The following is a 12414-nucleotide window of genomic DNA, read 5'->3' as shown; positions in this document are numbered from 1 at the left end:
TCTGAAGTTGACGCAGTGAAGGAGTTATTGTGAGTAACTATGTTAAAACACTGACACAAGAAAAAACCTCTGCTATGCATGTGACTTGTGTTTGATTTGTTCCCACACTGAAAACCAACTTCCCCTTGGAGATCATAGTTAATCAACAATCAGCAGAGAGACAAGCAGAGGCTTTGTCTTCTGTCTGTTTCCAGACACCAGTTGAGTCTCAATGGTTTAGGTTCAAGAGCCTCCACCTCTGTTCGATGGGAGGTGTCATGTGACAGAATTTCAAATAACCAAAAATTTCATGTGATCAAAAAAACGCTGTGATCGCTTAGTGAATCCCTGAGCACTATGAAGAACTCACCTGTCCTGTGTGCAGCTGATTCCAGAGCTGAGGTAAACTGATCTGGTCTTGCTGGGGGACTCACTGTCACTGTTTCTGTCTCTGCCGCTCGCTCACATATCAGCACGTCCACTTCCCACTCCTCTCCTTCCTGTTTTTGTACGGTGGCAGTGGTAGGCAAGGCAACTGCCTTCCTGCCAGCACACGTCTGATCACCACCTGGTGTAGACACTGGCTTTATGGGTAATGGAGTCTCTTCTGCTCCAGGAATATTCTGAGTTTTTGTGGCTTCTCCGTCACCAATCACAGATGGAACTGCTGGGTCTCTGGGTGAAAGAGTTCCTTCTGTTTCTGGTCCACTTCCTGTTGTCTTGGCAGGCTCCCGTGCAGCTCCTCTACAGGCTTCCGGGATGATTCTATTTCCTGCAGATTCTGTTGCACGTCTTGTGGTTTTTGTAGTTCTCTTTTTGTTTTTCCTGTTCCGGCCAGCAGGGGAGTTGGCAGCTGGTGTACCCCTCTGTCTTCCCCCAGAATCCTGGCTCTGACAAAGACGTCCGCTGGTACAGGATGTATGAGTGACAACAGCAGGGTCCTCCCCTTGTGTTCCCTCCTCCAATGACGCAGGACTTCCCTGTCCCTCTGTTGCTGCTCTACAGGTCTCTCTGGTTACCAAGGCCTGGCCTGCATCCTCCCTGCTCTCTTGTTGTCCATTCGAGCAGAACTGCAGCCCACAGGCAGGAAGGACCGGTGTCCCTGTGATGGTCCCAACAAAATCAGACTCTCTCTGCAACGAGGAAGACAAATCCAAGGTAAGTGTCACTACACAATCAGCCTCTCTAGCACTCACATGTCTAAACACATGCTTATTTTTGTCGGTGTGAAAGCTGTCAATCAAAGCCTGGATGAACAGGCTGAACACACCCCACACGAAGAGGTGGTCCGAGCAAACAGAGCCGCCACACACCGTGGGACAGCTGACGAATAATTTCAACATGAAATTACTTGTCAGCTTAACAGTCAGTTCGATTCAGACAGACACGTGCTGTGTATTTCAGCCATTCCTCGTTCAAAAGTGAGTAAAACACAGTAACTATATCACAGTAATGTTACAGAATTACCACATCAAATACAAATCTGGCTTAAGATGCATATTAAACAAAAATAAGCTTTATAATACAAACTGTGCACACACACACACACACACACACACACACACACACACACACACACACACACACACACACACACACACACACAAAACACATAAGTTTTAGTTCCACACTCAGTAAGTGCTTTAGATAATGTGGCTGAACAGAGGAACTCACTGAGTTAACTGGTCTAACTCAGCCCAGAGCTTAAAATACAAACGGGACTCTGTGCTCCCTAATCTGCTTTGTTTAAAAATCTGACATCTCATTAGCAGTGAAAGGGTAACAGCTGTCTTCAAAAGGAGTGCAGCAGCAGCAGCAGGACAGGTGAGAGTTCGGAAGTACACGATGTAACACACAGGCCTGCGGGATCCGTCTGCGTCTCAGTCTCTCTATGAACGGGCTGAGGGCGAGGCAGCTGTCAGCTCACCTTTGTGTCTCCGTGAAACTCAGTCAGCCTCCTCAGCTCCTTCACCTCCTCCTGTAAGCAGCAGCCTCCCCACCTGTCCGTCTCTGCCCCTCCCTCCCTCTGCCGCCGGCCGGGGAATGTTAGGCTGTAGGTACCGAGGTTTGCGTGGTGCTGAAACACTCGGCCATCTGGATAAAAGTGCAGCTGCTCCTTCGGTTCCACCTGGGTATCTGAGGACGCCTCGTACCTGCAATGACACCAAAGAATGCATCTACCTGAGAAAGACATGAAATGTCAAGCACACGCACGTCCATGAGATTCACACTCTTGTCCTTTCAGTCATGTGGAGAAAAGATTCAGTCGCCAGTGGATCAGGAACTGACAGACATTACTTACCTGTCCCCTCTGTGAGTCAGTGTGAGGATAAACGATTAACACCGGCCGTGAGCCTGACTTCAAAACCCCCGTGCTAGACTCAGACTGCTTCTCCAGAAACGGAGGTCATGAAAAGGAGGCGCTCCCTTATAAACTGGACAGAAGCGGAGATTTGGATCGAAAAAATAAAGCCAATAACTGAAGGCTCCAGGAGAAATTCAAACAAACACACAGCTAACTGGTGAGCCCTGACAAGCACACAACACCCAACCTACGTGACACACACAGCTCTGTGTGGTGGATGGAATCACGTCACTCATCCACACTTTGAAACCACGCCCTCCCCACATCCACCCACACCCTAAGCTAGGATCAGCTGAGCTGCGAACCACCACTCTGACACCGAACGCCTCTCGCACTCCAGCTGCACCATCACAGCTCTGGGGACCCCTTGCTTTATAAACACACACACACACACACACACACACACACACACACACACACACACACACACACACACACAAACAAACACACAAACACACACAAAACAAACACAAAACAAACCGGTTTCTCTTCACAGTGACAACATCAATGCTGCAAGTTCCTGTCAGATGGTCCTTTCAGTCACTTCAGCCCTTCACTGATTACAACATGGCCACAGATCCATGACAGCACGTGACCATACACTGTGGTGGCTGCTTTTAAAAAGACAGAGGACAGGTTCTGGTCAGTAGAAGCAGGGCTTTGGGGCTGTTCCAGGTGGTGTTCCCTGTCTGTCCTCCATACCTGCTGTGACAGTCTAGTTCAGTGTAAACTGTAGAGCAGTCTCAACAGCAGATTGATCTCATGTGTTTAATGCTTGCTTCACCTGAAGAAAACCGTCATGTTTGAGATAGTAAAGCTGCAATTAGATTATTTTTGTTTCAACTGAATTTGCAGCTGAGAGGCTGACAGGAAACATGGAACTATGGTCCTGGACTCAAAATGGGGATGTTGTGTGGTACATGTCTTAGCCCCCCACTAATGAAAATGATTATATTAACAATGGCTCAGATGATCATATCTAATGTGAAAGGAGTCCCTCAAAGTGATGAACTCACAAAGTTTTGGTTATGTGCTTTAATTTCCATCTGAAACAGCTGTAAAAAGCCACTGTCCACTACGTGCTCGGCAGCAAACAGCAGACAGACACAGTCACAGACCAGCTGGTGAACATAGTGGAGGATTGAGCAGACATGGATCAACATGAGCAACATTAGATGTGGGTTTTTCAGTCCAGTACTCCCTCTCTTTTAGCTCTGGTTTTGGTCTCCACCAGCTTCTGAGGAAAATATCTGACTCTTTAGCTGTTAGATGCTCCACTATGTGTAGCAGCTCGTCAACAAGGCTGATGAGAGCACTGAGGCTGAACTCAACGGTACAGGTGCTATAAACATCGACACTAGGAGCTAAAAGAAGCTCAAATCTCTGCAGAGCTGACGATGTTCTGTGGGCTGGACGCTGGGAACAAGATTACATGTATTCGTTTAATCCATTGTTAATACAAGGAGTGATAAGCGGAGCTTTAACAGGTGAACTTAAGTGCTATCTTATTAATGTTTTACAGATACGGCAGTGGTGGCCAACACTCAGGAGTGACCACGTGGAAGACTGTGCACTGAGAACACAAAACCTGTTGAGCAGCTTGTGCACGGGGAAGACTTTTTGCTTTCGCCAGGGCTGATGAGTGTCGGATGCTTCAAACTCAAAGAGAGACAGAGGCATGCAGCAGAGAGGACTCAGTGAGGCTGGATCACAGCTATTCCTGCAGGGCACAGTTACTGACGGACTAATGTTCAGAAGAACTCCTGCAGTAACACCAGGTCTCTGTGTTTCTCTTCTGCCTGTCTGCCAGTAAGCAGCAGCACTGCTCTGTTGGTTCAGGCCTCTGACTCTCCAGACAGTCGTCTCCTCACTCTGTTCATCTGCCCTTACACCCCCTTTTTTTCCCCCTCTTCCTTCCCCAGCCAGGGGACTGACTCAGTTACTGTGATGTCATCAGTATGAGACCGGAGGAGGAGCAGGAGGTGACTCACTAGCTCCTTTACTCAGCAGCAGGAAAGCCTGTTGAAGAGATACGTCTTTCTGTAAGGAGATGTGCCGTGTTGTGTTGTAGTGGATTTTTTAATCAGTGACTGGGTCTGGCTTCCAGCTTCATGTCCATACTGGGTGAAAAGTGTCACAAGTACAGCCCTTTTTGTCCTTTGGGGGCGGGGGTGTATAAATAGTGCCAGATTACAGGTGACAGTGTTCAAGCTGAGAGAGTTCACTCCGTGGGGAGCCTGACTCTCTCAGTCATTTTCATGGCGATCTGCCAGTTTCACAGGAGACAAATTTTCCTCGTCTCACACATCAGTTCAGCAGTTGGGTCCGACCTTTCACATGCCCTCTGCTGTGCTACCTGCTGACACACTTCTGTGACTCTGCAGTGAGTGTTCGAGGACTTCCTCAGCTCTGCCTTTATGACATCTTCTACATCTTAGTGTCACTTATGATCGCAGAAACACAGGCAGTACTTCAACACTGAAAGTCTCCCTGTGGAGTTTTCTCCTCGACAAACATCTGCCTTGCGCGTTTCTCCGGGCATCATTGAGCTCTACGGGGTACGGGTCTGCTGAACCTGTTTCCTTCCTCAGAAAACATGTCCAAGTCTACATCCAAACATTTTCAGTCCAGCATCGTACACCCATGTTTGCCTGTTAGCAGCTGTCTTCTTCACTGGTGTCTGTGTGTGGGGTAACGCCAGCAGCAGCTGTAGAGTCGTCTGACTCAAACAGCAGGACGTGAATCGTGCGGCCCATGTGCTCGTGATACTAATTAAAAGGAGGGCCACTCATAGAAACCTTTACTCCACAACACTGTTGTCAAACCTCCAGAGGACGCCTTTTAGGAGGTCCGATCCACTGTATCTGTTCATATCAGGCTGTCATGATAATGATCTGAAATGGATCTTTTATAAACTGTTTCCATGTGACCATGTCTGTCTCTGATGCGACGGAGCGTCCTCCGTCTATACAAATACAGCATGTGTATCCCTGTCTGTCTCTAATACACAGCAGCCTCAGTACAGAGTCATGTCCCCTCCATCAAGACATCGACTGAGACAGACGGTCATGGCTCGTTCTCAATTTTCAAATGTCTCGTGTAACTCCGTCATGTGCAATTTCATTTTAGCAGACAGATTTTTTTTCTTTCACCTCTACACTACAGCCTGAACACAAACTTCCTCGGTGACCCTGTGTGCCTACAGTAGTGACGGTCCAGTGATGGTTCAAACGATTTTCACAGTTAAACTAATAACATTGTGAAGATACGCTCAGATTCTCTCCCAAAAAAAAAGGAAAAAAAACCCACAGAGAAAGAGGGAAAAGGTTAAAAAAACAGCCCCTATCCTTCAGCAGCTCCTACTGATGAGACTGCAGGTTGAGGTACTCACTGTGCGAAGAGCTCCACCAGCCGCTGATGTCCCCTGCTCTCGGCCACTCGTGCTGCAGTTTGTCCCTGTGCGTCGGTCCTCCTCAGAGCCTCCCTGCCTCCCGGCCGCTGCAGGAGGAACGATGCCACCCTCCTCAGACCGTGACTGGCTGCCAAGTGCAGCAGCCTGGAGAGCTGCTGGCACTGAGGCACAGCTGGAGAGGGGGGGGGAAAGCAAAGGTGAGGGGGCGGACTCAGCTGATAAGACTGACCGGAGCCAGGCCGACACCTCTGGAGGAGAGGGAAATGTCAGATTACGCCAACCTCTCAGTTTCCCGGTGCTGCTTTTAAACCTGTCAGTAGTCTTTATTTCAGCAGGGGTGTCCGCCAGTCATGGCACGCGGTTTCAATATGAACGACTTTCTATCACCTCTGCTCATTGGCTCACCCTCTGCTAGCAACATTATTTTCACAAATGACTATACAACTGAGACCCGCATTGTCCTTTTATTGTTTCACAGCATCTAATATATGGTTTTTGCTTCCATTTTAGTCACGCCAATAACAAAAGCATCTTCTCATTTTTATCTTATTATATGCTGAAATAAAGAAAAATTTAAAAAAAAACTGGTGACAGAGAAAACAAACAAACATCAACCTGGGGTTGATGGTCCACAGGTAGTCTCTGCAGCAAACTCTTACAACACACAGTTACATTTATTGTTAGGCGACCTCTAGCGGCCGTGGTGATTATGACGTAGTATAATGAGCGACAAAGTCCACATAGGGAGGAGGTCAGGGTGGAAGGATGGGTCGAGAAAACACCCGAGGCCGCTGTTTGGTTTCCCCCATGAAACCGATGTTCATCGTTGTTTGTTTTATGGGAAAAACAACCTATATGGTCGTCTAGGTTGGAGGCCTTTTTGTTTTGAGCAGATTGGATATCACCTCCTAAACCTGCTCTAAAAGGATGCTGTTGGATGAACATCTGATCTTCAACAGTTCCACAGATTGAGGTGTACAGACTTTAAATGAAGGGGCGGGGGGTACCAAAAATCACACGAGTATCAGGACTGGAATCAGAGTCAGGGACAAAAACTGTCCCTAATTAGTACACATTTGGTGTCAAAGTCCAAATAGTGCCATCGGACCTGAATGAGCGGCAGGTCTAAACTCAAGCAGAGAGTATCAAAAGAAACCGAAGCAGTCAGACATCCTCTAAAGCATGGCAGTCCCGTTTGAATGGAACAGCATGTGACCTAGTGGTAAAGAAATGTTGTGTTGGACATCGGTCACGGAGTGTTGCTCTGGTGGACTGGAACACATCCGCACTGATAAAAAAACCATCAACGTCATCACTAATTGTCGGCTAGTCGGCAGCGCTATAGCCTGATCCTAGAGAGGACCTCCAAACGCTGAGGGGACAGCCGACTTTTTATGGCTGCAGACTGCGAGGTGAAAAGACAACAAACAGAGACAATTAGGAGTCACAGATAGAATCCATGCAGTCATTTCAGCGCTTTTACTCCCAGGATTAAACCTGTCTACGAATCTGTGGTCAAAAGCAGTCGTGCACTCACTGATCTGGGTTCAGCTGCCTGGGCGGTCCATGCAGGCTGAGCAGTGGTTGTTAGTGTAGATGCGGTGCGATCAGATTTGTCAACAATCACAGTCCTGATCAGATCAGAGTGACTCGACGCTGAGTTATGCTCACTGAAGTTACATCACAGTAACGACGACGGCAGCAGCAGCAGCGGATCCTGGTCACTAGCACTAGGACACATTCAGTAGGGACGACATCAGCTGCATTTTTCTGATGTTTTTTCTTATTTTATTGGAAATTATTCAAATGTCTCATTACACTGAAGTCAAATGTTTTTCAAATGTGGATCCGAGTCTTTAGGACGTGTTTTTGGAAACAGTGTCTAAAAGCCTCCGAGTGGGGGTTTCCATGGCAGCGGCTGAGTGCCGACAGAGCTGCCGTTGCTGGGAGACACGTCATCAACTTCCATGGTGTGTGCTACAAACAATTCCAAGTGAAGCGGTCTGTCCCCTCACATCACTTATAAGACGATAGTCCACAGGTCAGCCTCACTGGCTGACGCAGCGCTTCGAGGCACTGGGGGGCACCACAGTGACCTCAGCACTCCCAGAGTCATGGAGTAACGCACAGAGAGGAGAGGACACAAGCAAACGGTGACTGACAGCGACATTCACAATAAAAGCATGCTGACTTACCACCGCAGCTGTCCAGCAGGGTGGACGCGTCCATCCAGGTCTCCTTGTGTGTCTCTGAGTTGCGTCTGTCTGTCGCTGCAAGGGCCTGTGTTTGCTGATCCATCTGCCTGTCCACATCCGGCTGTGCGTATGTGTGTGCGGTCCTGTGGTGGGGCAGGCTGAGGTGTTTCAGGGCCAGGGCCAGGCTCTCGTCCAACCTCTCACACTCTCTCAGCGGAATCTGACACACGCAAGATATACACAGGTAAAAAATGACACTCGTCTTATTGCTTCCTTCTTGAAGCAGTATGCTTCGCCTAAAAATATATATGTATCTTTTTTATCAAATGAAAGTCCTTTTCCCAATATAAGCAACATTTCAGGCCTCTCACTTACCTGCTCATCATCCAACAGTAATGCCTCCTGAGGAGCTGTGTTGTCGAGCAGGAAGCCCGCCATGTCCAGGGCCAAGTCCTACACACACACACACACACACACACACACACACAAACACGTTGGTTCTCTGGTCATTATTGTGAAAAACCCTTTCACTTTATTGTGTGGTGCCTTCAAGTGCTGATTTCAGTGTCGAGTCCATCTGAATGACATATTCATATTCATGACTTTACATCTGCACACAACCAAAAAATGTCAGACATGGCATAAAAGCTACTTTTTCAATTTGCCGTCAGCCGGTGTGTGATTCTTAGACACGATGCCAAAAACAAAGTCATTCACAATTAAAGAAAGGTGAAAAATGCAATGTCCATTTGTTTTTGACGGATTGCGATCACCCGGACACCAAACGTAATGTGGACTTCATGGTGACAAACCGACCTCACAAGCTCAGGTACATGAAGGCAGCACTTAAATAAATACCTGACGATGTCGGTGCTCTCTGGCGGACAAACTCTGTAGTTCAGACAGTTTCGACGTGACCTCAAACACACAACGGTACAGAGTCCACACACTCAAAACATGATCACGGATTAGCCACGGCGTACAATCAATACACTTTCGGCACGGATGTCAATCAAAAAATTACGCAAAAACAACCGACAGAAGTTAAGTATAAAAGATATTTTCTGAAAAAAGGAGGAGGACAAGGCTTGAGGCCTGAGGCACATGCTGTGTGCAACGCTTTTTGTACGTCTGTGGTGAGCTAAAACCAGCTTCCACTGAACGCAGCATGCCAGGCTTTTTTCAAGTATGAAGACACATGCATGTCGTCCCCCATCGGGGCGTCTTCATCCGTGGAGGACAACGTCAGGCAGGATCCAGAATACAAAGGCTATGCTGCTCGTAACCAACTGACTGAAAACAACACATGGCGCAAACAAGACGGACCTGCGACAGGGAGAGTCCCACCTGAAAGCAAGGAAAGGATGGAGCTCTTACCTGAACGAAGCAGAAGGTCTCCTGGGAGTGTGCGTCCACTGGTCCACCACGCCGAGCGCAACATAATGTCACCAAGACCTGCTCACAAGCATTATGGGCTGCAAGCAAGCGCGCGCACACACACACACACACACACACACACACACACACACACACACACACACACACACACACACACACACACACACACACACACACACACAGAGAAAAATAATAATGTACACATTTCATAAAACATCATCAGTGTCTATCCATCTGCTCATCTCCACAGAGAGGAAAAGAAAGATATTCTGCTGTTCGTCAACCAGAGAAAGAGGAATGAGAAGAGACAACGACCTGCTCTATTCACACATCGGCTTAATCAGACATTACAAGGAGTCTGTACCAGGGAGCTGACAGGGTAATGTCCGTTTAATGTCTGGTCCAACTGATTCGGACATTGCGTCCTCACAGACAGTTCCTCCAAGTAATGTCTTGAAAAGTTCAGGGTTGCAGTGCGTGTGTGAAAGGATCGTAATATCCTTCCTGTTCTTACAGCCCGCACAAAAACTCACACGTTAAAACATTTGACATTTTCTATTTTTCTTACTGGTCCGGGCCAAAAAATGACCTCCTGTAAAACAGCGAGCTGTTGATTTTAAACAAGATTAAACAAGCCCGATCTAACACGGTAATCAGTGAGCTTTTAGAGGTGCTGGGATGTGGATTTTTTGTTCCCTGTGTACAGAGCAAGGCCACCTCTTTCCCCCATTTCCAATCTTTATGCTAAGGAGAGTGGGATCAATGTGAAGATTGACTTTCAGAGAGTAAAAGAAGAAGAGGATTTACCTAAATGTCAAACCCAACATGTTTACCTGTTGTGTTGCTAAAAAATTCACTATCCCGGTCCCTCGTCCCAACCCCCGCAGTGAACCCCCAACAATCTCCCTGCTGGAGCATCCACCGCCGAGGCTTGCACATGCGTAACATAGGAAGCTGCCCCCGACTCATGCTGGCCCAAAGGGGGCGCCCCTCCCCGGCCCTGGAGGGTCGGAGAACGACGGAGATAAGTGTGTGAGGGCCAGACAGGCCGACGCACACCCACAGCCCGAACCGAGAAAGCAATCCCAAGTCTGCATTGGAATTGCGCTCATTGCTTGGGATTGCCATCAATCGGAAACATCTGCTTTGCAATTCACATTAGATCTCGCAGCTAGCTGCGTTCTTCATCGAAGCACGAGCCAAGTGGTCTACCGCTGTTGTGTTGAAATACTCCAGACAGCACCCACAACACATCCAGTCCAGGAGTGTCTAAATGTTTCCACGTAATCCCTTAGTTAGGAACGTCTCGGTGCTTCAGACATGAAACCTGTGCTCTGGAGCACTGCAGTTGGTAGAGAAGCAAGAACCACCCTCTCCCTCCAGCTAGAGGACAAGGAGCGAGAGGTGTCTGGCACAGTTGCTCTCCTTACCATTAATCTGATGAGTAACTACGGCCAGGCCAATAATCCTGCTCCGGCACAAGCTCTGCCACACCCTTTTGCACTCCATCACGTCACAGTCTACTACTGGGAAATGCACCATCACAGCTGGTTGTAGTGACATCCACCACAGACCACGTCTGACCACACCTCCCAGTGACACGGGGTGAGGCGGAACCCAGCATCACCAGCTCATTATAACTCTGATCAGGCTACGACAGACAGGATGGTGTTGGAGATGCCTGCTGAGAGTCTGGATCCCTTCGTGTAACCGTGAAAGCTTCAGTAGGTACTAAGTGTTGATGTCCACTGACTGTGTGGAGAGACATGATGTGAAACCTGTTGACAGCTCAGACACCAGCTGTGCCCTGGCAGGCTCATGAACGTTTCTCAGCAGAGCATCTCCGACCGCCAGCAAGAGCCAGCTTACAGTACTCACACACTTACACGGCCGTACTGGAATCAGCTTTAAGAGCCACTAACCCAACTACAGCTACCTTACTGCCTGGCTGGCAACAGACCCTGTTCAGCTGGTGGAGTATTAGGGCCACCGCCGGAAAAAAATTAGGGCTTACCTGAAAGCCTCAAAGCTTCAAAGCTTCAAAACTTCTACCATTGTCATGGTAATCAACCTCCAAATCAGTGCTCGAATTCCGCCATTTATTTTTATTATTATTATATAAACAGGACCACAAAAATCCCAAATCGTCACAGCTCTCGTCTAACATTACCAGCACCGACACCAGGACAGTGACATATGACCAAGTGCAGGTACAACTATGCTAGCAAGATGTGGAAAAGTCACGGGTCTGGAGTCATTTCCAGATTTGTGAGGATGATGCCCAAAAAGTCAAGTGCCAGATGTGCCAAGGGAAAGTGGCATTTCGCTAATCTACAACGAGTTCGGCAAATCACCTGAAAAGTGTAACAGCTGAGCCGCTGCTGCGGCTAACAAAGTGTAACACTGAAGATTGATTAGAAATTTTTCCTTAAAATATTGCGACTTTATCTCCTATTATTATGACTTTTCTTGTGCAATTCCTCTTAACCCTCAAACTATTGGCACTATGACTCTTTACCGAACAGGTGAAGTAAAGCTGAGCATTTGTCTTGTTCTCACTGTGCTGCTTTTATGATATCTGCTTGTTTTGAAGTTGTTGCCTTGTGTGAAGCACTTAGTTATTTTTACTATGGGACATGAAAATGGCCAAGATGCTCAGTACTTTGATGAAAATCATTATCTTATGAGTAAAACTCAATATTGAGATTTTAGTCATAGTATCTCTACATCTAATCTAGTGACGAGGTGCAATATTTTTGCTGTCGTAGTCTAAAAATAAAAACCATTTTGGCAAAATGTTACCATCATGATTTGTTCTGTTGTAAATTGATCATTTTATTCTCATAACATTTCTTTTCCTCTTAAAAGTAGGAGGTGGGTTTACTGCAGCGGTGCAGCTGTGTGAGCTCACGTCAGGAGACGTACTGTCATCCACCTGCAAATATCTTCAACATTCTCTCATTTCAGAAGACGTCAACCTCTTCTTCATTTAAGACTTATAAAAACACCACACTGGTCTATACTGGAGAAATCGTGTGTGTGTGTGTGTGTGTGTGTGTGTGTGC

The 12414-nt window shown here is 47.4% G+C and overlaps 1 protein-coding gene across 4 annotated transcripts in view; it reads right to left on the bottom strand.

The window, feature by feature from the left end:
• The window catches only part of LOC120793489 (A-kinase anchor protein 13-like), a 102708-nt gene that overhangs the window by 56642 nt on the left and 33652 nt on the right, over nucleotides 1-12414 (bottom strand). For all 4 annotated transcript variants that reach the window (XM_040133615.1, XM_040133616.1, XM_040133618.1 and 1 more), the window contains exons 4-9: nucleotides 9329-9426; nucleotides 8327-8404; nucleotides 7952-8171; nucleotides 5736-5928; nucleotides 1907-2132; nucleotides 350-1112 (exon numbers count right to left, since the gene is read on the bottom strand). In XM_040133615.1, the coding sequence (XP_039989549.1) occupies nucleotides 350-1112; nucleotides 1907-2132; nucleotides 5736-5928; nucleotides 7952-8171; nucleotides 8327-8404; nucleotides 9329-9426 (1578 nt within the window). The remainder of the gene's footprint in view (nucleotides 1-349; nucleotides 1113-1906; nucleotides 2133-5735; nucleotides 5929-7951; nucleotides 8172-8326; nucleotides 8405-9328; nucleotides 9427-12414) is intronic.

The sequence above is a fragment of the Xiphias gladius genome, chromosome 8 (genome assembly GCF_016859285.1).
Source record: "Xiphias gladius isolate SHS-SW01 ecotype Sanya breed wild chromosome 8, ASM1685928v1, whole genome shotgun sequence".
Taxonomy (NCBI): Eukaryota; Metazoa; Chordata; class Actinopteri; order Istiophoriformes; family Xiphiidae; genus Xiphias; species Xiphias gladius.
Note: the sequence above shows the minus strand (reverse complement) of the source record. Positions and strands in the feature narration are given on the sequence as shown.